Source organism: Phoca vitulina, unplaced genomic scaffold (assembly GCF_004348235.1).
Source record: "Phoca vitulina isolate PV1807 unplaced genomic scaffold, GSC_HSeal_1.0 scaffold45, whole genome shotgun sequence".
Taxonomy (NCBI): Eukaryota; Metazoa; Chordata; class Mammalia; order Carnivora; family Phocidae; genus Phoca; species Phoca vitulina.
In genome coordinates, this window is record NW_022589748.1 from 3,315,937 (window position 1) to 3,342,612 (window position 26,676).

General features: G+C 60.0%; 1 protein-coding gene across 3 annotated transcripts; it reads left to right on the forward strand.

Annotated features, from left to right (window-relative positions):
* The first annotated feature begins 6 nt into the window (after positions 1–6).
* On the forward strand, positions 7–24,917 carry LIMK1 (LIM domain kinase 1). Of its 3 annotated transcripts, XM_032430916.1 has the most exons (16): positions 7–31; positions 1,772–1,868; positions 8,416–8,554; positions 8,846–8,955; positions 10,088–10,294; positions 14,431–14,536; positions 14,637–14,803; positions 15,818–16,001; positions 16,844–16,930; positions 17,234–17,365; positions 18,514–18,573; positions 18,863–18,928; positions 21,252–21,408; positions 22,920–22,975; positions 23,231–23,388; positions 23,487–24,917. In XM_032430916.1, the coding sequence occupies exons 1-16, from the start codon at positions 19–21 to the stop codon at positions 23,647–23,649; spliced, it is 1,902 nt and encodes a 633-aa protein (XP_032286807.1). In that variant the 5' UTR covers positions 7–18; the 3' UTR covers positions 23,650–24,917. The 3 variants fall into 3 exon arrangements, with proteins under 3 accessions (XP_032286807.1, XP_032286809.1, XP_032286808.1); XM_032430918.1 differs by lacking the exons at positions 7–31; positions 1,772–1,868 and adding an exon at positions 2,591–2,955; XM_032430917.1 differs by lacking the exons at positions 7–31; positions 1,772–1,868 and adding an exon at positions 5,120–5,288.
* The last annotated feature ends 1,759 nt before the right edge of the window (positions 24,918–26,676 follow it).

The following is a 26,676-nucleotide window of genomic DNA, read 5'->3' on the forward strand; positions in this document are numbered from 1 at the left end:
ACCTGGAGGGAAGAACGTATGGGAGAGGAAGGTGCGCGGGGCGCGGGCCGGGCGGGGCGCCGACCGGGGGCCGGGCGGGCGGGGGCGTCGCGCGGGGGCAGCCGGGGGAGCCGGCGCACGGGAGGGGGCCGGGCCGGGCGGCCGCGGAGGCCGGGTCTGCCGCGAGGCCGCGCCCCTGCCTCCTCGGGGATGAGCTCGCCCTTCCCAAGCCCTCAGGCCCCTCCCTGACATGCTCCCACCCCGTTTCCCCCTCCTCGGCCCGGGTTGGGCCCCTCCTCTCTTTCATCCCCGCCTGCCCCCCCCCCCCCGCTCGACCGACGACCACCCGGGAGGAGTTCCAGGCGCTGCCCGCCCGGTCCCGGCCTCCCTCCGCGTGCTCTGCCCACCCGGGGCTCGCACTGGGGCCATCCCTTATCCTGTCTATCCCGCCGGGAAGAAAGAGGGGCTGGGGAAGCCGCAGCCCTGGGTCCGAGCTGCCCGCCCAGCTCTATGACCTTGAGCCGGGGGCTACGTGCCAGGCCTCAGTTTCCCCGTCTTTACAATTGGGAGCTGGGTAGTTGACCCCCGGTACTGGTGGTTGGGGGCCCGCATGGGCAGAGCAGAGATAAGCCTCCTCTAGGGAACTGTCGGCAGTATCCGGGGGGGCCCCCACCCCCTCTCCCTGCACCAAACCCAGTGCCTGCCATCAGTCTTGGCTGGGAGGATGACTCTCATCCTAGTCTCCTCTTCAGCCCCTTTCTCCTTCCTGGAGCCCAAGGATTGGGTTGCAGGACGGTTAGGGCATGAAGACTGCCAAGACTCCCTCCTTGGGGGGGGGGTCCCCTTCCTGGGGTTTCCCCAGCAGCCATCACAGAGGCTCACCTGGTCCAATGCAGGTCCCATTTATGCCAGCCTCTCCAGCCCTGCCCTTCCCTAGGGCTCCTGTCAGCCCTCCCCCAGGCCCCTGAAGGCCTACTTGGGGCGAGGGCCCATCTCACTGTCACCTCTGCCTTTTGGTCCCTCCATCCTCATGGAGGACCAGGCTGTGGCCTGGGAGCCTGACTGTATGACCAGGCTTGCCCTCTTCAGGACTCAGTCTCCCGATCTGTACAATGGAGAGGAGCAGGTTTGAGAGATCCTCCAGGACCCACCCAGCTCCAAGGATACCAGGCCCCTGGAATGACTAAGCATGCCTAATGGCCGGCTTGAGGAGGTGCCAGGCGTCCCCAGAGCAGGTGTCTGGGAGTGCCCAGCTCTGCAGCCCTAGGCCCTCATAGGCCAAGGCATAGCTGGGACTCAGATGAGGCCAGCACCTCTGGGCTTCCTGCCTTTCTCCTCCTATGGGGGCTTCAGCTCTGGATATACCAACCCAGCGCTGTCCAGTCCCTGCCCTTTGAAGGTTCCTCTTCCTGGACGGGCAGGGGAGGAAAGGGACTGTGACAAGGGTGTCACCTGCTGCCTTATCTCTAAATCCTACTGCTTTCTTTCTCCCAATTGACCTTGCCAGACAGGAGTCGACCCAGAAGAATGCTCCTGCTAGAGATTGGAAGTCCGCTCCTCCTCTTCAGTTTACAGATAGGGAAACTGAGGCCCACAGAGGCTTCTCAAGTTAGCCCAGGTCTCAGCAAGACTCTCAGACCGGCGTCCTTTCTCCTTCTGCTAGGCACAGTGCCTAGGTGCTCTGTGTGTGTGCACGAGGATGTGCAGGTCCACGTGGGGTGGGCAGAGCAGGCTGGGCCTACACCAGACTGCGCCTCCGGAGAGCGAGTCCTGACCCCCTGTGTCCTTGCAGGAAGTGAGTTGCCCGTGTGTGCGAGCTGCGGCCAGAGGATCTATGACGGCCAGTACCTCCAGGCCCTGAATGCGGACTGGCACGCAGACTGCTTCAGGTAGGGCACGCTGGCTGGGGTGGGGGTGCCCTAAGCAAGGCCTGCCAGCGACAAGAGGCTGGGTCAGCGGTCCGGGGGACCTGGCTAGTCCCTCTGGTGCCCTCGTCTCTGGTTGTGACTTCCAGCAAGTCCGTGGCCTCAGTTTCCCCACCTGTAAAAATGAGGCATTTGGACTAGAAGGTCCCCAAGGGCCTTTCTGTTCTGTCATCCTAGATCTCTAAGGAGAGGAGGGGGGAGACCTGCATTTCCACCGGTATTACTGAGCCCTACTGGCTCCTAGGCAGGGGGAGGCCGTGGAGGGCAGCATGCTCCAGAGAAGGAAGGAAGATACAACCCAGACCCCACTGTGAGCATGCACAGCCCAGTAGGGCCAGCCTTAGAGAGCTAACTCCAAGTGTCAGGGCTGTGGCCAGCCACAGGGAGACCCAAAGGTGGCCCAGCCACCCAGTAGGACCATCCTGAGAGGCAGGTGCAGGGGATGGCCTTAGAGTTAGCAGCACGGCCAGAACCGGGCTCTCAGAGACGTGAGATTTCCCGCATGGAGAAGTGTGGCAGGAAGCAGTTCCAGGCAACGGGCCTGGCAGGTGCCAAGGGTGCCGGGGTGACAGGGCAGGGCCAGTCAGCGAACAGCGGAGTTGAGGTGGGAAGGCATGGACCGCCAGCTAAAGGGGTTTATTTTAGGCAGTGGGAACCTCTGGCAAGGTTTGTTTGTTTTTCTTTAAGAACAACGTCCAACATTTTCTGCGATGCAGGAAGGGCCAGGCACCTTGCTAAGGACTTTGTCTAGTAGATTTTGTGTTGTCTCCATTACTGGGACCAAAGTCACACAGCCAGCGAGGGAAGTGAACACACAGCGCCCACCCTGGCTGGTGAGGCCAGAAGAGAGGCAGGTGCCAGGCCCGGGGCTCCCAGTCAGGCGTTCACAAAGAGGCCTTCAGGGACAAAGAGGGCTCTGGATAGGCGGAGAAAGCCACACGCCCCGAGACACATGGGAAGAGCTCATCTGGTTGGAAAAGAGCGAGCGGAGGAGGCAAGGTTGGGATCAATTTGTGAAATGACCCCAAGGCCAAGATAAGGACCTTCCAAGGTCAGTAGGGAGTCAGCCGAGGGTTTGCAGAAAGCAGGGGAGGGACGTGGGCGGAAGTGCTATTGAAAAATGCCATCCCAGTGGGCAGATGGCGGTGACTTGGCAGGGAAGGGACTGTCGCAGTAGTTCAGGGATCTGAGCTCATAAGGCCTGACCTAGGACAGTGACTACAAATGGACAGAGGGGACAGTTCTGGCCAGTAGTCATATTAGCCGCTGTTAATCGGGCACTCTTAACGTTCCCCTTGACCCTGAACGATACAGGTTTGAACTGTGCCGGTCTACTTATATGCAGATTTTTTTACAGTACGATACCATAAATGTCTTTTCTTTATGAATTTTTTAATAACATTCTCTAGCTTACTTTGCTGTAAGAACACGGTAGGTACTACGTATAACACACAAAATACGTGTAAATTGACTGTTGATGTTACAGGGAAGGCTTCCGGTCAACAGGAGGCCATGAGTAGTTAAGTTTGGGGGAGCTGAAAGTTGCCTGTGGGTTTGTGGCTATGCGGGGATCAGTGCCCCTAACTCCTGCATTGTTCGAGGGCCAACTGGATTTCATTAAGCCTTCACCGTAACCCTGTGAGGTACCATGACTTGTGCAGTTTACATGCAAGCACGGGCTGGAGCCTGTGTCGGCCTCGCTCCCAAGTCACCGCAGAGGTGAAGAGGTGAGGGGTGCGGGAGCAGGGACTGGGGAATAGCAGGGGGAGCATCTAGAGTCGTCTGGGCTTTTGCCCTGGCTGCTGGGGAGGATGGCGCTCCTTCAGCTCTCCTGGAGTTGGGGACCGGGTCGATGCTGAGCTGTGCCCAGCCACGTCGCGTTGAAATGCAGCGGGCCATCCAGCATGGCAGTGCCCGGCCCCCGAGCTGGTGAGGTGGCCTGAGACCCGTCAGAGGTGGGAAGGCTGGAGAGGCAGCTCCCTGGGGCCAGGATGCTGAGATGGTGGACGGATTGCAGGATGGGGCCGAGAGGAACCGGGAAGAACTTTGGGGGCCCCGGTGCTGAGGGCAGGGAGGGAGGTGGAATTTAGGGAGACACGGGGGGGACGGCCAGGAATGCGGTGACAGAAGCCACAGCAGGGAAGCGGGGGGGCAGAGGGAAAGGATCTAGCGTTGGAGGGGGTCCCTGCCCTGTGACCAGGAGACAAGTAGGGCCCCGGGTCAGGGCAGTAGGCAGAAGGCTGTGCCGCCGTCCCGGGTGTGATGGGGGTACAGGGGAGGCTCCCACAGTGAGAGGGGGCCCACAGGCAGTAAGAGCCACGGCGTCCGCATTCTCGCCTCCACAAGTGCTCCTGGCCCCGTGGTGTGCGGTTCTCCCAAAAGCCCCCAAATCTCAGCCAGGCCAGCAGTGTCCTCACCCTCGTGACCGTTACGAGGCACTGTCCGGGGGAGTCACTGCTTGCCCGGGCCCCATGGCCACCTGGCACCGGGCTCTGGACTCTACTTGCTTTGCCCCTCAGAGCCTCTCGGTGCCATGACATGGGGCTGGCACCGGCTCCCGGGGCCCCGAGTTCCTCGCGATGGGCGAGTTGTGAAGGCACACGGCCTGCCTCTGGCATTAGCACAGGGGGTCACTGTCACCACAGGGCCCGCTCCTTCCTCAGTTCTGCCTGTCCCACCTCCTGTGGGCCCCACCTCTCGGCAGGTCGCGGCCAGGCTGTGAGTGGTCCGAGCTTGGCTCTGGTCCAGCTGCTGGCCGGGGAGGTTCCTTCTCAGAAGCCGGCAGCACGATGGCCTGGGGCCACTGGTGACATCTCCCCGGAGGCAGGGTGGGCTGGGCCCCCGGTGAGGAGGGGTGAGCGGGCAGCGGGCACGGGGTTCAGAGCCTGGGCCGGGGTGCGGTCTCCCCCTCTCCGGGGGACCTTTCAGGCAGGGAGGACAGACCGTCCACGGAAGTCACCCTCTGTTCCCTTGGGAGCAGCACCGGAAGAAGCAGCTGCTTTGGAGCTTGTCCTTGTCCCCAGAGAGTCCGGAGCCTCCGGTGCCTTTGTCCAACCGGAGGCCGAGGGGCCTGGAGGGCGCTCTCTCAGGTGTGCAGGGCTGAGGGCGGAGTGCGGACCACCTCCTCCCTGCCTGCACCAGAGCAGAGCCCAGGCAGAAGGCCCCCCAACAGCTTCCTGTTGTGGGCCCAGACCAAGTCCTCCTCAGCCACAGGCTGCATCCTCCTCCCCTGCTGTGTGGCCACGCTGGCCCCACCCTCTGCAGCCTCCAATCCTGAGGGCCTGGAGTAGGATGGGGAAGCAGCTGGCCTGGCCACCCCTGCGCTGCCCCCCTGCTGCAAGGGATGCTGGCCCTAAGAAGAAGCCGCTTCCTCAGAGGAGCCAAGTAAGTCCAGAGGCCCCCCCCCCCGCCCCCAAACTGGCCCAGACCTCAGGCAGGGCTCCTGGTGTGAGGGTCCCCTGGGGCCGGAGGCCACCATGGGGGCAGACCTACCTGGGACGGGGCTGCTCTGGGGGCAGGAGAACTGAAACTCCTTGGTCACTGTTGGCCGCCTGTTGGGGGGAAGCAGGCCGGCCGCTGCTGAGACTTCTGGCCCTGTGGTCCGGTCTCCCGGCGAAGCTGGTCCTCCAGCTGTTCTTCCTTCGCCCCTGGTTTCCAGGGATGTGGCCCTGGCTAGAGGGCATCCCTGGGAGGGATGGACCTGTCACTGCGGAGCTGGCCACTGCCCCCGCAGTGCAGCCCTCAGTCCCTGAGCCTGGCTCCGTGCCTGCCTGGCCCTGGGCCGTCTCTGCACACCCTCAGTGCTTGCTGCTTCTCCCTTGACATCCCTGCTGGGGGCAGCAGCATGTGTGGGGGCACCCCTGAGAGCCCCACCTTCCTCCTCTGGCTGGGGGCCGGATATGGGCCTGAGAGGTGAAGGGATGGACAGGGACAGGGGCTCCTCAGTGCCTTCCACACGCAGAGGTACACTGAGGCCCTGAGTGCCGGCACCAAGCTGCTCTGTGAGCCTGGGCTGGATCCCCCGTCTGAGATGGAGGCCCAGCCGGCCGTGCCCCCCGGGAGCGGTTCTGGGGTGCTGGGGGTGGGACCTGCTCCAGGTGCAGTGTTCTCCGGGAACCACTTCCGTTCTCTCTGGGTCCAGCATTTGTGGCTGGCTGGCACGGGACCTCAGCCCTCGGGGTGATGGCAGAGGCTGGCGGTGCCGGCTGCCTGTCGGGGCACCCCAGCCGGGTGACTGAGCAGGCTTCAAGGAAGCAGTGACCCGGGAGCCTACTGCGCTCCCCCAGCCGTTGGGGGAGTCCGCGCCCCGGTCTTCCAGGGCTGCTGCAGTGGGGAATGTTGGTGCGGGATGCGGGGGTAGGAGTTTGCAGGCTGGAGAAGAGCATTCTCTTCCCCCAGAGGAAGGCGAGCCGCGCCGGAGCCCCCAGCAGCCCACCCACCCAGAGGCAGACGGGGGCCCTGCTGCCCGCAGCCTGGCAGCCAGCAGTGAGGGGGAGATTTCTTTGGGGACACTGCTGTGACGTGCTGTCTAGCCAGTGGAAGGGCAAAGTGAATCACTCACTGATGGCACAGGGCGCGCGGGCGGCGGGGGAGCCTCCCCAAGGTCACGGTGCGGTGCGCGCGCTCGCCTCTTGGCGGAGCCGGCTCCTCGGCCGCGCACCTTCCCGCCAGGTTAGAGGCCCCTGAGGGCGTGCGCTAGGGATCCCCCTCTTCCTGGGCGGCCGCCTTACTTGCCCCTTCGCCCACCCCGCAGTGAGATGCGCGCCCCCTAAGGGCGCCCCGGGGCTGGGGCCGCGTGTGCGGGGGCAGGAAGGGCTGAGGATGACGTCATGGCTCGGGGCCAGCGTGGCTTCCGCTGCCTCCTCTCACATCCCAGGGCGTCTCCGGAGGCCCGCCCTGCCCCACTCCCACCTTTCATAGGGAGAGCTCATCGGAGCCCCCCCCCTCCTGGATGCACCCCCACCCCGGTGCATCTGAACCCGGGCATTTTGTGCCTTCTCCTCCCCAGCCCCCAGCCCCCGGCTGTGGTCCCCCGCCCCCCCCCTCAGCCTCCCAGACAATGGGGAACTGGCTGGATCCTCTTAAAGGGACAGTGTCCCACCAGCACTCTTGGCTGCCTTCCTCTTGTCCTCTTCATCCCCAGTTCCTAAAGAGCATCAGTGAGTGCCGTCAGTGCGACCACCCGTGTGCTGGCTGCAGAGGCTGAGGGTGCCCTGGCTGCTGGGCACCGGGCAGTCTCACTCAGGCCCCGGTCTTTGCCGCCCTCCCCTCTGCTGGATTGTTTCCTAACGGCGCGAGCTCTGAGCCTGGTACCAAGTCCCTGCCTGACCTTGGCGCATGACCCAGAGTGCTCAGACAGCAGCGGAGTCGGGCAGATTCTCTGCTCACTGTGTATTCTGGCCCAGACGTACGTATGCAGCCAGGACCCTCCGTCAGGCTCTTCAAAACCCAGTGTGGCCCGTGGCCCGTGCCCCTGCCGGCTGGCTCCCAGTGGGCATCGTGCATTTCTGCATTTGCTCATCCTGACTTAGCTGAGCTGCTGGTCCCCATCCAACTCACTCTTGGGTGGAAGGAAGCCAGGCATGTAGGTCTAGCTCCTGGCCTGTGGGATAACACAGAAGGAAGCAGGTGCATCATTTCGCCGCAGCTCCCTTCAGGGGCCCCAGCCCGGCCTCTCCCGCAGCCCCTCCCGACAGGGCAGGGGGTCCTGGCCTTGATGACCGCACACCTGGGTGTTCTGCATGCACTGCTCCTCTGAGGGCGGGTGCAGGCGCTGGGGCCCTGGTTGAGCTGGGGTGAGCAGGGCCAGGCCGAGCCCCCTTCTTGGGGCTGCAGCACCCAAGGGCTGGATAAGGTCTAGGAAACAGGAGATCCTCTGTCTTCACTGATCCTGGCTGGTGTCTGCTGAGCCACATTCCTGCCTTATATCGTAGTAGAACAGGGAGTAGCTTGGCTCTGGGTCTGTGGCCTCCGTCACGTGACCTTGGGCATTTAGAGCCTCCAGAGTTCATCTGCCTCGAGGTGGCCAGTGTGGATTAAGTACATTTAGCCAAGACAGTGGGCAGGTGCCAGCATTTGGTAGCTCTTCACAGCTCCACCGGGTCACTGCCATCTGCATCAGCCCCACCTGAGTCCTAGGCACCCAGGTTCCATTCGCCCGCTCCACCGCGCTGGTGAGCAAGAGCAAGTCGTTTGTCTTCCCTGGGCCATCTCCCATGCCTGACAAGGGGCAGGGGCTCAGATGTGAAGGGCATCTCTCACCCTGGGAGTGGCAGGTTGGCCAGATGATCTGGCGCGGTGGGTGGTCGTCCAGGCTGTGCACTGCACAGAGGCTTCCAGCTGAGGGGCCAAGAGAGGCTGAAGCCATCCCGGACTCCACCTGCCAAACCCTGGGCCCCAGCACAGGCTTCTTCTGCCCGAGGAAGGCACATCTTTTTCTAATTCTTACAGAGGCACCTGCTGTGGGGAAAGGGGCTGGGCCAGACTAAGTCCCTGTGCCTCTTGCACCCAGGTGTTGTGAATGCAGTGCCTCCCTCTCGCACCAGTACTACGAGAAGGATGGGCAGCTCTTCTGCAAGAGGGACTACTGGGCCCGCTATGGAGAGTCCTGCCACGGGTGCTCGGAGCACATCACCAAGGGGCTGGTCATGGTAAGCGCCCCGCCCCACTCACACCCCACACATGGTGCAGGCATGTGTGTGTCCTCACGGGTTTCCCCTACCCCGGCTCTCTTTGGTTCTCCTTTTCGCTGGCTCGGACTCCCCCCTGCCTTCTGAGCCCATTGGTCTGTCTGTGTGTCTCTGGAACCAGCATCCTAGAGCTGGTCAGCCAGGCCCCCAAAGTTGGCTTGGAGCTGCCCTTCTGAGAGGAGGCTGAGGGAAGGAGCTGTGGGGACTGAAGGGGTTGCTGAGCCGGGTTGTCCCTGCCACCCCCCCTGCCAGGTGGCCGGGGAGCTGAAATACCACCCCGAGTGCTTCATCTGCCTCACGTGCGGGACCTTCATCGGTGACGGGGACACCTACACGCTGGTGGAGCACTCCAAGCTGTACTGGTGAGTGTGCGGGCCCCCTCCTAACCTGGGGTGCCCACCCTGTCCCGGGTCTTCCACACCGGGGTCCTTTCCCTTCCCGCGTGGGGCAGGTGTTAATAGAAGTTCGGTGTAGAAGTCACTGAGAAATGACACGGTTGTCACACTGAGAACTCCCGCCTCACACGCCCACTCTCCCGTGTCACGGAGGTGTAGTTCTGGCATGCACCCCGCAAGTTCAGACCCAGTCCCCAGCTAGCCCCACGTTCAAGGGTTCCCACAACCCCTCAAGTTTGAGAATTCACTAAGCGACTCCGAGAACTCAGGAAAGCCCCATACTTAGGATTACAGGGGTTTTTATAAAGGGCGCAGATCCCTTTGTATGAGGGCCAGCCAGCAGAAGTGACACGAAGAGCAAACTCTGGGAGGAGGTCCCCAAATGTGGAGCTTCCATGCACCCCCCCCCCCGCCATGGAATCAGCACATGTGACACCCCTACCTGCCCTGGCGTCACCAGTTTTTATTGAGGTTTCATTATGTAGGCACCATTGATTGAATCATTGGGTGCATGATTAAACTTAATCTTCAGCCACCCCCGTCCCCACCCCACCCCCTCCCTCCAAGGTCGTGAGGCTGGGTCACAGGCCCCACCCCTCATCTAATCCCGTGGTTGGTTCTTTCTGGTGACTGGCCCCCATCCTGCGTCCCCTGTTAACACAAGCTCAGGTATTCCAAGGATTTAGAGCCTCTTTCCCAGGAACCAGGACAAAGACCAGACAAATTTCTTTGTTATACAGTGCTGATAAAGCTGGATGTCCCGGGCGGCATGGCTTAGTCCCAAATGGGCTTTTAATGACTTCCTCCTGAACTGGATTTATCCACAGGCCTTTTTCTGGCCAGCTTACAGCATGACAGGAATAGAGGTGCCCAGAATGACTGAGCTCCAGAGAGGGGTAGGGGTTGGGCTGGATGTGCTCAGTTCCTGTTCCAGGCCTAGCGGGCAGCTACGACCCTCCTGTCACGGGGAGCCGGAAGGGGGGGTGGGGAGGAGAGAAGAGCCAGGGTCTGGAAGATGGGGGGAGTGGTGATGCTGGTGATTGTCCTGACACTCTTTTCTTCCCCCTCTGTGGGTCCCTACCACCTGTGGCCCTTGCAGTGGACACTGCTACTACCAGACCGTGGTGACCCCTGTCATCGAGCAGATCCTGCCCGACTCCCCCGGCTCCCGCCTGCCCCACACAGTTACCCTAGTATCCATCCCAGCCTCAGCTCATGGCAAACGTGGCCTCTCAGTCTCCATCGACCCCCCACACGGCCCGCCAGGCTGCAGCACAGAGCACTCCCACACCGTCCGCGTCCAGGGGTGAGTGTGGCTGTGGCCATGGGTGCTGGGGGTGGGGGGGGGTGGACTCTAGGGCTGGGCAAGCATCTGGGCACCAATAGAACCCGGCTCTGACAACCTGGTGTGCCACATCCCTGGTCCAGTCATTCTTTTAAAAACTATGACAGGTGTTAGATAAAATATTAAAACTTTTTAAATCTATGTATAACCCAACAAGAAAGAGGAGTAACCAGGTCAAGGATAATCGATGCAGGGAGCCTAGGAGCGTCCCCAGAACCAGGGAAGACAGCCATGCCCTGAGGCAAATCGAAAATGAATGAACCTAAGCTTCAGTTTTTAAGTCCTTTCGTGGCTGGGCCTCTTGAAGCCCTGACCTGCTCGAGGAAGCCGGTCCCGCATTAGAGAACCCCTCCTCCATTAGGCTGAGATCCCAGAGGGCTCTCAGGGTGAGGATGAGTGAGAAACAGACCACATCTTCTTCCATCAGCCCCCCACTCCCAGAACTGAAAGATAAACTGATTTGAGCCTGAATGGAAGGGAGGGGGACTCTCCCCTGAGAATACATAAACTTGGGTTTGCAGACCAAATTCATATGCCTAGATGGCTCAAAAACCCGCAAGTTACAACTGTAAAAGTTTTAAGTACTTCCCAACTGGCACTGGTTCCCAGTCCCTGATAGAATCAGATGCAGATTTTTTTCATTGAATTTACTGAGCTAAGTGTCCCAAGGAAGATGGGCAATTCAGTGAAAAATCACTGAACGCATAAGGAAACAAGGCTTACTATGAGCGAGAGCCAGCAGAAACAACAGGAAGTAGAACCAGACCTACAGAACCTCCAGAGACTGGAATGATTGGAAACGATGTAAAATAATTACACTCAGTATGTTGTAATCAATAAGAGATGTTTGGAAAAAATGAGTAAAGAGCAAACAGATTTGGAAAAGAACCAAACAGAACCCCTAGAAACGAAATAATGGAAACCTCAGTACGAGGGTTTAACAGCGGAGTAGGGCTCTAAACTACCTAAGGGAGAAGCAGAAGCACAAAAGGATGAAAGCCGTGAAAGAGAGGTTAGGACACATGGAGGCCATTTGGCGTCCCAGGAGAAGCACGAGATGGTGGGAGGGAGGCAGTATTTGAAGATACAGTGGCCATAGAGAATAGACAAATCATCTTCAAAGGGGGGGGCAGCTGATTTCTCAACAGTAACAGTGGAAGCTGGAAATAAGCGAAATGATGTGTTCAATGCCCTGAGCAAAAAATAACCATCAGCCTAAGATTCATTCTGTCCTTGATGAAAATACTCTTCCAGAAAGGGAGAGAAATAAAAACATGTTCAGGCAGACCAGATTCAGGGAACCAGGATTGGATGTGAGCAGGTCATCCCTAACGAAGGTTCTAAAGGATGTAGAAAAGGTTTGAAACACAAGAAGGAAGGCAGATAAAGGAGCCAGCCCAGTGGCCAGCACGCTGTGTGACGCTGAGCAGCCCCCTGTCCTCTCTGGGCTTTAGGGTCTTCGTCCATACAGGGAGGAAGTTGGGCACCTTGGAGCCTTCTAAGATCTCTCCTGGGCTTTGATGGACTCCTTGAGAAGTAGCTTTAAACGTCCCCCGAGTGGGCATGCGAGCCAAGCGCCAGCTTCCACGGGGTCCCGCGCACGCCTCTCCCACAGCTGTCCGGTCCCGGCTCCACGGCGAGGCGCTGGTCAGGAGGGGAGGTGGTGCCGGGGACGGATGCAAGGCCGGCAGCTACCTCGGATACACAGGCGGACGGACTGGTGAGAGAGACGGGGGGAACTCCCAGACCAGCTGCTCTCTCGAAACCAGGCAGGATTTTGGAAACAAAAAGCCAAGAGCACCTCCTCCCTGCCTCCCTCGCTGGATGGGCATGCTCACCAGCCTGCATCTGCTGGCCCAGCAATTTCGGCCCAGAGCACGCCCCTCAGAGGAGCGGCCCAGCCTGCCCAGAGGCTGCTGACCCGATTCACTTGTTCGTTTTGAACGAGTCTTCGTGGACCGCTTTTCTTCTTGTCGATAGCGGCATCTGAAGGAAAGTTTAAATTCCCTCTGTGCCCCAGCCCCCTGCCGCCTTAGCAGGAGACTGAGGGGAGGCAGGGAGGCTAAGGAATATACTTGGAAGACCGTACCCACGAGAAGCGTGTATCGATGAAAGATACTCACTGTTTTTCAACCTTTTATCTGGAAATTTTCAAATTTACAGGAAATTTCCCAAAGTAAGTACATTGAATACCTGCCCAGCCTTCACCTATGTTCACCAATTTTAACTTTTTTTTTTTTTTGCCACATTTAGGGTATGTGTGTTTCCTCGTACACGTACACATCTGTACGTTTGTATGATTTCTTTATATTTACGCGTACACGTATGTACACGGTGCTGTTATTTACCAAGTCACTTTGAGAGTATGTTACGGGTGCTGTTGACCCTCCCCACCAAATACTTCACACATTCTTCTAAAAACAAGGGCATTCTCCTACATAATTTTCAGTCGTGTCTTACAGTGCAGTTATGACGTTGAAGAAATTTAACACTAACGTGATACTTCAATCCAGCACAGAGTCCACATTCACATTTTGCCAGTTTTCTCAACACCATCCTTTATGGCCATTTCCCTCCATCCAGGATCCAGTCCCTGACCTTACATGGCATCGAACCCTCGTGTCCCCTTCAGTCTCTTTGAATCTGTGACAGGTCCTCAGCTTTTCGTTGCCCTTCATGACCTTGACATTTACGAAGAGCACGGGCTGATAAGTAGAATGCCCCCCCCAGCTGGGTTCGGCTGCTGCGTCCGCTTTATCGGATTCAGGTTATGCATTCTGACCTGCTGCGGCATTCATGATGCCGTGTCCTTCCTGCATCCTCCGACCGGACCCACGAAGTCAATAAAGCATGCCCTTTATTGGGGATGTCGCCTTTGTTTACTTGGTTAAAGTACAGTCAGTTGTCTGCTGTCCGGGATATTGTTTTTCCCTTTGAAACATAATCAATAAGTCATTTGTGAGATTTGAATCTGTAAATACCCTGCCCCCGGCAGCCTGTCCCCACATGGTTTTAGCATCCGTGGTGGATTCTTAGCTGTATCACTTAACTTCTGCAATGGCTGCACGGTGATGACTGCCCAACTCTCTTCTTCCTTTCGCACAAATGACCTGCCTTTCCAGGGAAAGGCAGAGCTTCCCCCCCCCCCGCCCCTGTGTGAGAATATACTCTTGATAACAGAGAATTTTTATGAAACTTTTTCTTTTTTTTTTTTTTTTTGAGAGAGCGAGTGCACACACGAGGAGGGGAGAGGGGCCGAGGGAGAGAGAGAAAATCCCAAACAGGCTTCACGCTCAGCTCGGAGCCGACGTGGGGCTTGATCTCACGACCCTGAGGTCATGCACGACCTGAGCCGAAACCAAGAGTCAGACACTTAACCGACTGCGCCACGCAGGCGCCCCCTTATGAAACCTTTTTCTTAAAGTCCCCAGTCTCCTTTCTGTTCCACTCCCTACCCCTTCCCCATCTCAGGGCAGAGACAAAGTAGACATCCCTTAAGAAGCTTTCGTGAAGACAAAATGAAAACAAGGTAACCAAGGAATTCAAAGAAGCAAGTAAATTTGGCAAATTGGCCATCCCACGGGTTCGAGAAGGGTGCCATCCTGTCTCTAGCCTGCAGCTGTGGCTAGGGTGGGCTGCTAGCCCTGTAATGCTGACTCTGGAGGAGTGGAAGGAAGCCTTAGCCTCATCTTGTGGGGCCAGTTTGGGAATCTGGAAGCCGAAGGATCCAGACCCTCTGAGGACTCATCTCGTGCCGCTCGTCTGCCTGAAACACACCGGGCAGTTGGAAGGCTCGGTCTGTCCTCCGTGGCAGAGACCGCACTCTGCCCAGCGGGAGCCCCTGAGCCTCCAGGATGGAGCAGCAAAGACCACTTCTCTCCACTTTCACACCCACAGCTGACATCCGTAATCAATGACAGAATTCTTCCCCACCAAACCAGAACTCCAGATTCTAGACCGGTGCCATCTGTCAGGGCATGCAACATAGAAATTAATTTGCCTCCACACCCCGATCTGATCCGCTCGGCCTTGGCTTCCCGTCAAGGCTCCAGGGGATAGGCGGGCAGGGGCCTGACCACTACTGTCTCTACGCACAGGGTGGACCCAGGCTGCATGAGCCCAGATGTGAAGAATTCCATCCATGTCGGAGACCGGATCCTGGAAATCAATGGCACGCCCATCCGGAATGTGCCCCTGGATGAGGTATGGGTCCCGAGTCTGGTGAGCAGGATTGGAGTGCCTTCACGCCTGACTCCTCCCCCACCACCTTGGACTCACCTGTCCGCGCATCCGCTCTCCCCAGATTGACCTGCTGATCCAGGAGACCAGCCGCCTGCTCCAGCTAACTCTTGAGCACGACCCCCACGACACGCTGGGCCATGGGCCGGGGCCTGAGCCCAGCCTCCTGGCCTCCCCAACTCATACTCCCAGCGGGGAACTGGGCAGCTCTCCCCGGCAGAAGCCTGTCTTGTAAGTCAGCGCCGTGCCTTGTCGTATCCAGATACTTCCACGGACGCCGGGCCTCAGGGGGATGGGGCCTGGCCCTTGCTCTCCAGGAGCTCCCAGTCCGGTGGGCGAGTCAGCCTTGCAGGAAAGCAGGCCAGCAGGGGGTGCAGAGAGCTAAGACGGGGTCATGAGAGGTGGGAAAGCAGGGGACCCAGCTCCCCCGGCTGGGGGTTACAGAGCGCTCCCAGGGCGGACCGGCGCCCTGGCTTCAAGGAACAGCAGGTAGGTAGCTCAGGACGGTGGGAGCATCGACTGTCGTTGGGAAGGGGTGGGCCCCCTAAAGGGCGTGTTTCAGAGACCGCTCTGGTCCCCTGTGCCCAAGGGTGCCCAAGCCGAGAGATGGCTCGCGGGCCATTGCGGGGTCCAGGCAGGAAGTGCCAGGGACCCCATACTCTCTTGAAGGGAGGGGGAGCACAAGGAAGAAACCCAGAGGCAGCCTGATCCTCACTCCACTCACCGTGAGGCCTGCTCAGGACTCCGGGCAAAGATTTTTGGGGGATACCTTCTGGGGAAATCGCGTTTACTCTAAGAAACGGTGGTGGGGAAGGCCTGTAGTTGCTCCTTGCATGCGTTTGTCAGGAGTTCTAGCTGCCCTGTGGAGCCAGCTACACGGCCGGCCTACGGCCTCCTGGCCAGGCTGTCTGTCTCCGCACCCCAGGGCCTGGCACCTGAATGCTGGGAGACAAAGCATCTGACCTGGGCTACCAGGCAGAGAAGGCCAAGGGCAGACGGTCCTGCAGAGGCCACCTGCAGGATGGCAGGCCTAGGGCACGGCTCTGGGTGCTGGCGTCAGGATGGGGCGAGAGCCTTACGACCGCCCAGGAGATCCGCCCTGTGCCACGCTGTCCCGCAGCGGGGTGGGGGTGCTGATTGTACGTGGACTGGCGTGGATGGGAGCGTGGCAGGCAGGAGGAAGGGGTCAGGGCTGCTGGTGCCCAGCTGCCCCGTAGACCCTGAGCACGGCGTGTGCCTCCCCAGGAGGAGCTACAGCATCGACAGGTCTCCGGGTGCTGGCTCACTGGGCTCCCCAGCCTCCCAGCGCAAGGACCTGGGGCGCTCCGAATCCCTGCGCGTGGTCTGCCGGCCACACCGCATCTTCCGGCCATCGGACCTCATCCATGGGGAGGTGTTGGGCAAGGGCTGCTTTGGCCAGGCCATCAAGGTACGAGGTGGGCCTGTGCAGGGGTGGGGCCGGAAGTGGGAGCGGGGGACGGTCCAGGTGAGACCCTTCAGTCCTCCTGCCTCCCTCCACTGCCTCCAGGAACCCACAGTGGAAGGGGCACCCGGCTTCCAGACTCCCTAGCCCGTACTCTTGCCCCTCTGGGCTTCCCGGAGCTGGTTAGGGGGAGGGGACTGCCTTCAGAGAGACCCCAAACCTTATGTGGAGGACGTGGTTGGAAGGTGGGGGGGTGGGAGGGTGACCCAGGCTGATCCAGAAGGCTCCCTCCCCGGGGGCCCTGTACTGAGCCTGAGGCCAACCCCTCATGGCCCCTCCACTGCTCACCCCCTCCCACGCTCCCCCAGTAGAGACCTAAGCCCTTCCCTGGCTCTGATGTCCCCTGGCTGTGACCAGGCTGGAAGGTTCAGGATCATACAGAAGGTGCCCATCAGGCCCTGTGCCTGGTCCCCTTCCCGGGGGGGGGGGGGGGGGGGGGGAGATAGTCCTTGGCACAGCCGCCATTCGACCTCCAGGAGACCGCCCAGCAGAGCAGAGGACAGAGAGCTGGGCCCTGGGTCGGCGGTCCTGGACCTGAGCCCCAGCCACCGCCTGCCCTCCTGCTGGGTGACCTTGGACGCTCTCGGCAGCCTCCTGAGGCCCCACTGCCTCATCTGTGAGGGAATCAATAAGTCCTGCCCCTCGGGGGCTGGGGGCATCACCTGAAATGCCCATGAAGAGCTTCAAGCCGGGTGTGTCCGTCTCCCCCGCAGTTTTGGGGTGCGGCTAGGGCCTCCTACAAGGCAGGCAGCGGTACTGAGTCGCCGTGCCTCGGTGTCCCCACACAGGTGACGCACCGGGAGACGGGCGAGGTGATGGTGATGAAGGAGCTGATCCGGTTCGACGAAGAGACCCAGAGGACATTCCTCAAGGAGGTCAGTGAGCAGAACTGCCACCCCCTCAATGGAGAGGGGTGACACGGGGTTCCGGGAGGATGGGACGCTCGAGCCACACACTGGAAGAAGAGAGAGTATCTCGCCAGGAGAGCGAGAGGGGCAAGGGCATCCCTGGGGGTGGGCGCAGCGCACGCAGACCGCACGGTGGCCGGCGGGTGTGGCGTGGGCCGGGCGGGCGGGGACTCGTCCACCTTCGGGACCGGTGGTGGCCTCTGGTGGGGCAGCGGAGGGAGAAAGAGACTGGGGCACAGCCCCCGGCCTAGCCTGTCTGCACCCCACCAGGTGAAGGTCATGAGATGCCTGGAGCACCCCAATGTGCTCAAGTTCATCGGGGTACTCTATAAGGACAAGAGGCTCAACTTCATCACGGAGTACATCAAGGGGGGCACCCTCCGGGGCATCATCAAGAGCATGGTGAGTGCCCGGGCAGAGCCCCCACCTGCTGCCCCGTCCCCGCCACCAGCACTGTGGGCCCTGGGCAGGCAGCTGCTCTCTCGGCCCCCTCGGCCCCTTCAGCGGGCTTGGCCTCCGGTCTCCAGGGCCCTCCAAACCCTGATTCTGAATCAGACAGGGAGCCACCAACTCCCAATTAAAGCTCGCATCCAGAGAGGGCAGCAGCTTCGCCGAGGGGACACACAGGCTGTTTCGGGGTGGCCGCCCTGTGGACCCCCGACCTGGCCCAGAGCAGCCAGACCCAGCCTTACCTGCCACGGGGCGGAACACCTCAGGAAAGGCACCTTTGTTACCTCTCCTCTGGGAGCCTTTTTACTATTTGCTATGTTCTGCAAAATTCGGAACTTTGTTGAAGGCCTTGGAGAAAAATTGCAAATGTAAACTGAGAACGTATTTGGGGAGGAGCTTGTAAGCACCTGGTGCTCTCGGACGGTGCCCCAGCTCGGCATCCCCCTGAGCCCAAGCGCTCCTGTTCCCTTCCTGCACCCCAGATGCCTCCCTCCCTCAGGCTGGGTCCCTGCAGGCCCCTAAGGTGCGACTTCTCAGAAAGAATTCTGTAGTCAAGTACAATTTGGAAACGCCGGGCTACACCCTCTTGGGCGTCCTCACTGCACTCTGGTCTTTTATATGCTCTGATGTCCTCACCCCCCACTTGAGGTCTCCGGCGGGGGTGGGGGGATGGGGTGAGAGAACCAGGCGTCTCCCCGGATGAACTGAGCCCAGAGCCCTACTCGCTAGTGCTCAGTAGGCGCTCTCATTGGCCCCGTCTGTCTCTGCCCGTACAGGAAAGTAGGTGCAGATTTTCTAAAAACCTGAAAGAATGGGATTGTGTTGAAGATAGAGGGTTTTTTCCCCCAAAGAGCTGGATCGGGAGCTACAGAGGAGTATCCCCCGCTTTATGTTTGAAATCACGTACCGGAAAATGACGTTTTTGAGTTAATCCAGCCACACCCCTTAGATGCGGACAGGTGTGGGGGCAAGAGAGAGTTGGGGGGTGGGGGTCATTGGACTCTCCGGGACACCTGCTGCCTTGGCTTCTCTCTGCCCCAACCGTTCTGCCACCGTGACCCCGCTGGCCCATCCTGGCCCCTTCTCTCCTGCCCCCTCAGGACAGCCAGTACCCGTGGAGTCAGAGGGTGAGCTTTGCCAAGGACATCGCTTCAGGGATGGTGAGTAGGCCTGGTGGGGGGGTGGGAGGGAGTGGGGGCTGGGTGATCTGCCCCCGCTTATGAAAAGATTCTGTCCCACTAACCTAAAACTTGACGAGGAAGTCAGAGACGGAAGCTATCAGGAAGCTCTGAGAAAGAGCAGGGGGGATCAGATGGGGGTGGGAAGAGCACCCCTCACTCGCCCGATTGGGGCAGCCTCTGGGGAGCCAGGGCTGGGCAGGGCTGGGCTGGGCTGGGCCGGGACCCCTCAGCACAGCGGCCTCCTGACCTCCATGCCCCCTGCCCCCAGGCCTACCTTCACTCCATGAACATCATCCACCGGGACCTCAACTCCCACAACTGCCTGGTCCGAGAGGTGAGCCGCCTGGGCCCGGGGAGGGAGACCGCAGGAGCCCCGCCCTGCACACTCCTAGCCTCGGGGGCCCTTTCGGAGACCGGGGTCCGGGCTCGCCCCCTCCACTCCTCCTCGGGCCGTCCGGAAGCAGTGCTAGGAGGCAGACGGACCCGGCTCGGCCGTTTACTTGGAATGTGGCTCCAGCCCTCTGAGCCGTCAGCATCCCAGGTTGTTAGGAGGCTCTGAGAAACGGGTAAAGGAGAAAGTGACGGGTCACCTGTGATGGCTTGTGAGCGTGGTGTTGCCAGAACAGTCCACGGCAGGGCGGCCAGGCCTACCGCACGCAGCAGGAATCCTGCAGGCCTGGAGCGGGGCCTGGGCCGGCCTCTGAGAGGCTCTAGGGCCACATACTGAAGTGGGGAAGTGCGGGGTGGCGGGGGGAGGGCGGCGAGCCCAGGGTCTGAAGGGTGGGGACGGAGGGGACCATAGGCTGTCCACAGGAGGCAGCGGGGGGTGGCCGACCATGCCCAGCTGGAGACGTAGGACACGCACATCACAGAGAGCCACAGACTGGATGGCTTGGAACGACTGAAATGCACTCGCAGGGTTCAGGAAGCAAAAGGTCCTGAACCAAGGTGTTGACAAGGTGGGCTCCTTCTAGAGGCTCTGAGGGAGAATCTGTGCCATGCTTCCCTCCTGGCTTCTGGAGGCTGCTGGTGCCGCTTGGCATTCCTTGGCCGGCAGCCACGTCATTGCAGCCTCTGCCTGACTCTCCCCCCCGTGTGTCCTCTTCTTACAAAGACAGCAGGCACTGGATTTAGGCCCCCCCCCCCCCCCAGACCTAGCATAACCTCATCTGAACTAGTAGTATCTGCAAAAGTCCTGTTTCCGAATACAGTCACTTAGAGAACCTAAGTGGACATGAATTTGGAGAAGGAGACTCTTCATCACACTACAGGCAGGTTGAAATCCAGGCCTGGAGGAATAAGTTTCTCCAGGCAGGCTTTTGCCAAACGAATTCAGTACAGGAAGTGTTTCAGGCCTGGCGGTATGACAGGAAGCAGTGAGTTGGTCACCCTGGAGTCGGCGGGGCAGGGGGTGGGGGCGGGTGTCTCAGCCCACTGGGAATTTCCAGGAGGCTCTGGGGGCTCGTGGGCTCAGAAAGCAATGGGGGGAAAGCAGTGGGCGGTGAGCACAGACAGGTGGGCGAGGCTGGAGCCCTCTCACACTGCTCCTGCTGGCGTTGAGCGTCACCGCAGGGCTGAGCCCATGTGGTGTGCGAGGCCGGGAAAGGGTGACCTGTCACAGCTTCCACTCCGCAGCAGGGGGCAACCCCGAAAATCTGGAGAGGGTTGTGGGCCCCCCCCCCCCGCCCCCGCATCCCCAGAATCCATCTCTGCACAAACCAAAACCTCTGCCTACCATTTGTGGCCTCTGAGAATCCGGTGGTCACCCTTGGCTGGTCTCCCTGGAGCTGTCTCCCATAGCAGGGTCTGGGCCCTACCGTACCATTAGTCCCTGGGGGACTCTTCAAAAGTGGAGGCCCTCAGAGGGATGGGGCGGGAATCAGCGCTAGAACAGTCCTGGCGGACCCTGCGCATGCTCAGCCCCTTCCACCTGCTGTCTTTGTAGTTTTCTCTAGGCAGCTGTCCGCGTTGGTGTCACTCCCAGAGGCGACAGAGTCCTTCCCTTCAGAGTGAGCCTGGTCCTAAGCCCCGCCTGGCTGGGGCCCTGCCGCCTCCACCTCTGTGCCCACTCCTCGGTGTCTGGGCACCGTGGCCAATCCTGGGGCTGGCACGTAGGGTCCGTTAGAGGACCTCCCCAGCCCCCTGACTTGGCACCAGTGCCCCAGGATTCCCTGCCTGCCCCCCGGCCTTCAGGGGGGCCCCCTCCCTGATTGTCCCATCTTGCGGGGGACACACAGCCGTCAGCGTCTCCACTCCGCGGGGTTCCGGGCCTAGAGGGGCTCCTGCAAACCGAAAACAGTGGAGCTGACCAGCTGGATGGCCTTGGGCAACTTTCTTAACTTTTCTGGGCCTGAGTAATATCATGTGTAAAGTGGGGATAAAAACAACATGCAGCTCCCCAGACTGTTGGAGGGAGGAGTAAGAGAGAAAGCTGTCCGGGGCCAAGCAGAGACCTGGGTCTTGAATGAGAACCACCACCTCCCTCGCACAGCCGGGTGGGCCCGGCGCCCTGATGGGGCGGACACAGTACTCCCAGGCCCCCAGGTGTCCGAGGCGTGTCCTCGGAGCCGTCTGCGCATCGGGCCCGGCTAGGCGTGGGGTGCGCGGGTGGTGCCAGGAGCCTGTCTCAGTGAGGCCCCACTTCCTTGTCACCTCAGAACAAGAACGTGGTGGTGGCCGACTTCGGGCTGGCCCGGCTCATGGTGGAAGAGAAGACACAGCCCGAAGACCTGCGAAGCCTCAAGAAGCCGGACCGCAAAAAGCGATACACGGTGGTGGGCAACCCCTACTGGATGGCGCCCGAGATGATCAATGGTGAGTGCGCCGGCCCGCCCGTCACATCTGCCCAGGCCCGGCGGGTCCAGGCAGGTCTGCGGCCCCCCCAGTCCCCGGCCTCCGCCTCCTCCTCCTCGGCTCCCTCCTTGGGTCCTGTGACTCCTTTCCTGTCCCGCTGTAACAAATCACCACCCGCTTGCCTTAAAAACCAAATTACCACCTAGTCCTGGGAGTGGGAAGTCAGCGTCGGTCTCACCGGCCTGAAGTCAGGTGCCGGCTGGGCTGGGCTCCTTCTGGAGGCTCAAGGGGAGAACCTGTTTCCCTTCTAGCCTCTAAAGGCTGCCTCCGTTCCTTGGCCCGAGGCCCCTGCCTCCGACGAAGGCTAGGACCCTGGCACCTTCTCTGACCTCTGGGTCCATTGTCAGGTCTCCTTCCGTGTCTGCCTCCCTCATAAGGACCTTTGTGGTTGTATTGTCCTCTGTCCATCTCCAGATCCTGAACCTAATCACACCGGCAAGTCCCATGCAAGGCGACATCTTCACGGGGCCCAGGGAGTAGGTGGTGGACAGCCTGGCCCGCCCGGGGCTTCTCTCCCACTCCATTTCTTTTTCATCAGGCCCGTCACCCAGTGACCCACATTTGGCCCACACGGTGCGCTATAAAGCCCCCGCCTGGGCAGGTGCACACATGGGGTCACGGCGGGCAGGTCCGGGGGCATCTCGGCACCATCCCCACCCAGAGTTAACATAACTGCTGACTTAACCTGCAAAATGGGGCTCCCTGCTTTTAGGGGGGGCTGTGAGGCTCAGCTAAGGTTTGTAAACTCGTCAGAATCTGACACGTGAGAGCAGCCGTACGGGTTGTTTTTAATGTCCCACGGTAGATGGTCTTATTCCCCACGTCACAGCTGAGGAACCCGAGGCTCAGGGTCTGTGCCCATCCCTGGGGCTGCCATCAGCAGATTTCCCCCAACTGGGCGGTTTAAAACAACAGAAATGTATTCTCTCATAGTTCTGGAAGCCAGAAGTCGGAAATCCAGGAGAGCCGTGCTCCTTCCAGGGATCTGAGGGGAGAACCCACTCCTTGCTGCTTCTAGCTGCCGGTGGCGGTCTCGGGCTCGTGGCCCCCGCCGCCTCTCCCGTGTCTCCTCCTCCTCAGTCTCTCTTAGGACACTTGTAGTGGTGCTTGGCGCCTGCCCAGATAATCCAGGATTCTCTCATCTCGAGATCCTTAGCGATCATATTGGCAAAAACCTTTTTTTCAATAAATGGTCACACGTCCCAGGGGTTTGACATGGATATTTTTCAAGGCCACCACATGGTCCATGACTTGCTTGGAGTCACAGCTGGTCAGTGGCCGAGCTGGGCCTGGAACCCCCTGCCCAGGGCTCTCATCCTCATCCCCCAAAGGTTTGCTCAGACCTGGTGGGGTCAGGGGGGTGAGGGGGCAGAGTCTAAGCCCTGGTCCCTTGGAGGCTGCTGGCCTCGGCCACCTCCTGGCCTCGGCCGGTGATCCAGCCTCACCTGCTGACAGCCGGTCTCTTCACCCAGGCCGCAGCTATGACGAGAAGGTGGATGTGTTTTCCTTTGGAATCGTCCTGTGCGAGGTAGGTCCAGGGGCGGGCGGCAGTTGGCATGAGGCTTGGTGGCTCCTGTCCACTCCCGGGCTGCAGGCTGCAAGTCTGCAGGGGCCCCAGGTTGGGGGGGAGCTCCTGGGAACAGGGCTGCCCACAGCAACCTCCACCCCTGGGGGGCGTGGTGGTCAGGCGGGTGCCAGACCAAGTGTGACCTGTTCCCAGCCCCAGGGAACCCTCCCCCGCCCCCTGCCCCCATGGGTAACTGCTGGGCCTTGTGCGGGACAGATCATTGGGCGGGTGAATGCAGACCCTGACTACCTGCCCCGCACCATGGACTTTGGCCTCAATGTGCGAGGCTTCCTGGATCGTTACTGCCCCCCAAACTGTCCACCGAGCTTTTTCCCCATCACCGTGCACTGCTGTGATCTGGACCCTGAGAAGAGGTAAGTGCGGTCGGGGCTCCGCCAGGAGCAGCCCTAGGGGTGGGGCCGGTCCCCCCCCGCGGAGCAGAACCCACCACCCCACCCACGCGTCACCCCAGGCCCTCCTTCGTGAAGCTGGAGCAGTGGCTGGAGACCCTCCGCATGCACTTGGCCGGCCACCTGCCACTGGGCCCGCAGCTAGAGCAGCTGGACAGGGGCTTCTGGGAGACCTACCGGCGCGGCGAGAGCGGACTTCCTGCCCACCCCGAGGTCCCCGACTGAGCCCCGGCCGCCCCCGTCCCCACCGCCGGCACCGCACTCCTCTGCGGGTCGCAGCCGGCTGTGGAGTACTCAGCCAGGCGGCAGGCGCCCAGACTCCTCCCCCAGTGCCAGGCCCCGACTGGCCTCCTCCCTCCCAGGGGCCATGGTCCCTGCCCCATCTCTGCCCCTGGCCCCAGAGCTGGCCTGGCTGCATACACACCGTCACCTCGCCCTGCCTTACCTCTGTCTTGGTGGGGCCAACCCCTCTCGTTTCTCCTCGCATGAGCTGGAGGGCCCGCGTGAGTCCCACCCCATCCTGCACCCCGCCGCCCCCCAGCCGTCCCATGCACACCCCATCTGTCCGCAGCCCCTCTGAGGCCGGGCTGGTAGACAGCCTCGGCCCGGGCCCACTGACGGCTGGGTACGTAGGGGAGGGCGCGGGGTGGGGGAGAGGCCACATTGCTGGGGTGCGTCAGCCCCCTGGCGGGGTGTCTCAGTAGCCACAGGTATTGATAATTACCCAAACCCCCAAACACAGAGAGGTCTGCCCCCGTGGAACGGAAGTCCCCGGTCGCTCAGCCGCAGGCCGCTCTTGCTTTGGGTCTCCCATTTCTTTCTTGAAGCCACTTTAGTGAGAAGCAGGTACCAGGCCTCAGGGTGAAGGGAGGGTCCGCTGGGGGAGAGGGGAGTCGCGTCCCTGGGTCAGAGCTGCCGGGCGGAGCCACAGAGGGACACTGGGCCGAGCGACGAGGCAGGTGTCCACCAGCATCCCAGCCCCCGCAGTTCATCTCAGTACCCCTCCCGGGCTTCTCCCCCAGGCTCCCCCCGCCACCCATGGCCCTCTGTCCTCTGGGTTCTTTCTGTGTAATCTATTTTTTAAGAAGAATTTGTATTATTTTTTCATACGGCTGCAGCAGCTGCTGTCGGGGGGCTTGGGGTTTTATTTTTCTGGCGGGCGGGGGTGGGGGGGCCATTTTGTCACTTTGCCTCAGTTGAGCGTCTAGGAAGTATTAAAACTGTGAAGCCTTCTCAGTGCACTTTGAACCTGGAAAACAATCCAAACAGGCCCATGGGACTACGAGTCCGGGAGGTGGGACGCGTCCCCTCCGTCCAGGAGTCATGATGTCTAAAGAACAAAACCCAGACTCAGAACAATAAAGTAAATTCCATACTCCCCACCCAGATTCCCCGTTGCCATGTGTGTCTGGGGCCCCCGAGGATCCAGGAACGAGAGCGGCCCTTTGTGACTAGAAGCCCGATGGGAAGACAAGAGTGGAGGGCAGGTGGGGACAGGCGCAGGGCGGGAGGGGGGGGACCGCCCAGCCACTCAAGTGGAGACTTCTCCAAGGCTGGGCTTGGGAGCGGGGAGATACTAGGGAATGTATTGCTTTCATATAATAGTAAATGTTCTCTTCTTTCTAAAACTTAAGGGATCCAGTCAGGAAAACAAATCGCACTAGCTCTTTGAAATAGCGTTTGATACAGGGGATTGTTTAACGCAGCGGCTGAAAGACGGTGGAAGGGTAGAAAGCAGATACTGGGCTAACCAGAGATGGTGAACTTCGGGAAGCAGCTTCCGCGCCCCTGGCAGGGGCATTTAGGAAAAGAGGGGGTTGGTTACTTTAGCCAGCTGGGGTTGGCATATCAAATCACCCCTTAAACTCAGTGGCTTGAAAGAACAGTGATCGCTCGTGACTTTGTCAAGAATTTGGGAGCAGCTTGGGTGAGTGGTTTTGGTCACATACTGTCTGGGCTGCAGTCCTCTGAGGATGTGACTGGAGCTGGAGGGTCCACTTCCTCCCATGGCTGCAGGTCGCTGCTGGCTGCTGACCAGAGGCCTCAGTGCCTGTCAGGGCCTCTCCACAGGGCTCCCTGAGTGTCCCTGCAGCATCCTCTAGAGCAAGCATCCCAACAGAGCCAAGCAGAAGCTCCACTGCCTAGTCTCAGAAGTCCCAGCATTACTTCCACCATATTCCACTGGTCACACGGGCCAACCCTGATTCAGTGTGGGACGGGACTACACAAGGCCACGAATACCTGTACCAGAAGGGATCACTGGGGCTCATCTGGGAAGCTGGCTAGGACCTTGGAGGGAGGAGCCCTGTGAGACCAGTGCTTGAATTTTTTAAGGTTTTTTTTTTTTTTTGAGGGGCACCTGGGTGGCTCAGTTGGTGAAGCGTCTGCCTTTGGCTCAGGTCATGATCTCAGGGTCCTGGGATCGAGCGCTGCATGGCGGGCTCCCTGCTCAGCAGGGAGCCTGCTTCTCCCTCTCCCTCTGCCCTCCCCCCCCGCCCCGTGCACTCTCTCAAATAATCTTTATTAAAAAAAAATTTTTGTTTTGAGAGGGAGAGCACGCACAAGCAGGGGAGGGGCAGAGGGAGAGAGAATCTTAAGCAGGCTCCAACCCAGCAGGGAGCTCACGACCCTGAGATCATGACCTGAGCCAAAATCAAAGAGTCTGACGGAGCCACCCAGGCGTCCCTGCAGTGCTTGGATCTTTGATGTGTGTTGTGGGGGGAAAGGCTGGATTCTAAGCAGTTGATGCTGGAACTTCTGAGAAGGTGGGTGCAAAAATGGTCATTGCTGGAGCCAAAATCCGCCACGGCTGACTAGTGTGGGAGAGCACGAGAACGAGAAAGTCCCTTCCCTTGTTTCACTTCCAGTCTCCCCCAGCTGCCAGGGAAGCCTGGGATATGTAGTTTTCAGCTGTCCAGCAACAGCATCACAGAGAATGGAGTGGGTGTGGGCCTGAGACAGAGTAAGTAGCACGGTCCACCTCTTTGGCTGCTCGTCACTTGTACACATCTTTCTCCTGTATTCGATTTCCATATGACTCTAACAGCTTTGTGCTTCCCCCCAACTAGGAGTGAGGATTCTTTGTGCACCCATTGTTCTCTTCCTAAAAGGGAGGGACAGCAGCATGCTGGGGTCACCATATCCACCACTCGGATTCCCCTTGAGTGTTGTGTAACTTAAATAATGAAGTTCACCATCCTCATCAATACGTTTACATCAAATAAGGGAAGTGGCGGGGGGAGGGGGGAGTTA

Excerpts from the sequence above, each read along its gene's own strand:
- LIMK1 (XM_032430916.1), top strand. Across the intron at positions 14,804-15,817 it reads CCCCGGCAGAAGCCTGTCTT|GAGGAGCTACAGCATCGACA; the intron begins GTAAGTCAGCGC and ends GTGCCTCCCCAG. Across the intron at positions 18,929-21,251 it reads ACAACTGCCTGGTCCGAGAG|AACAAGAACGTGGTGGTGGC; the intron begins GTGAGCCGCCTG and ends TTGTCACCTCAG.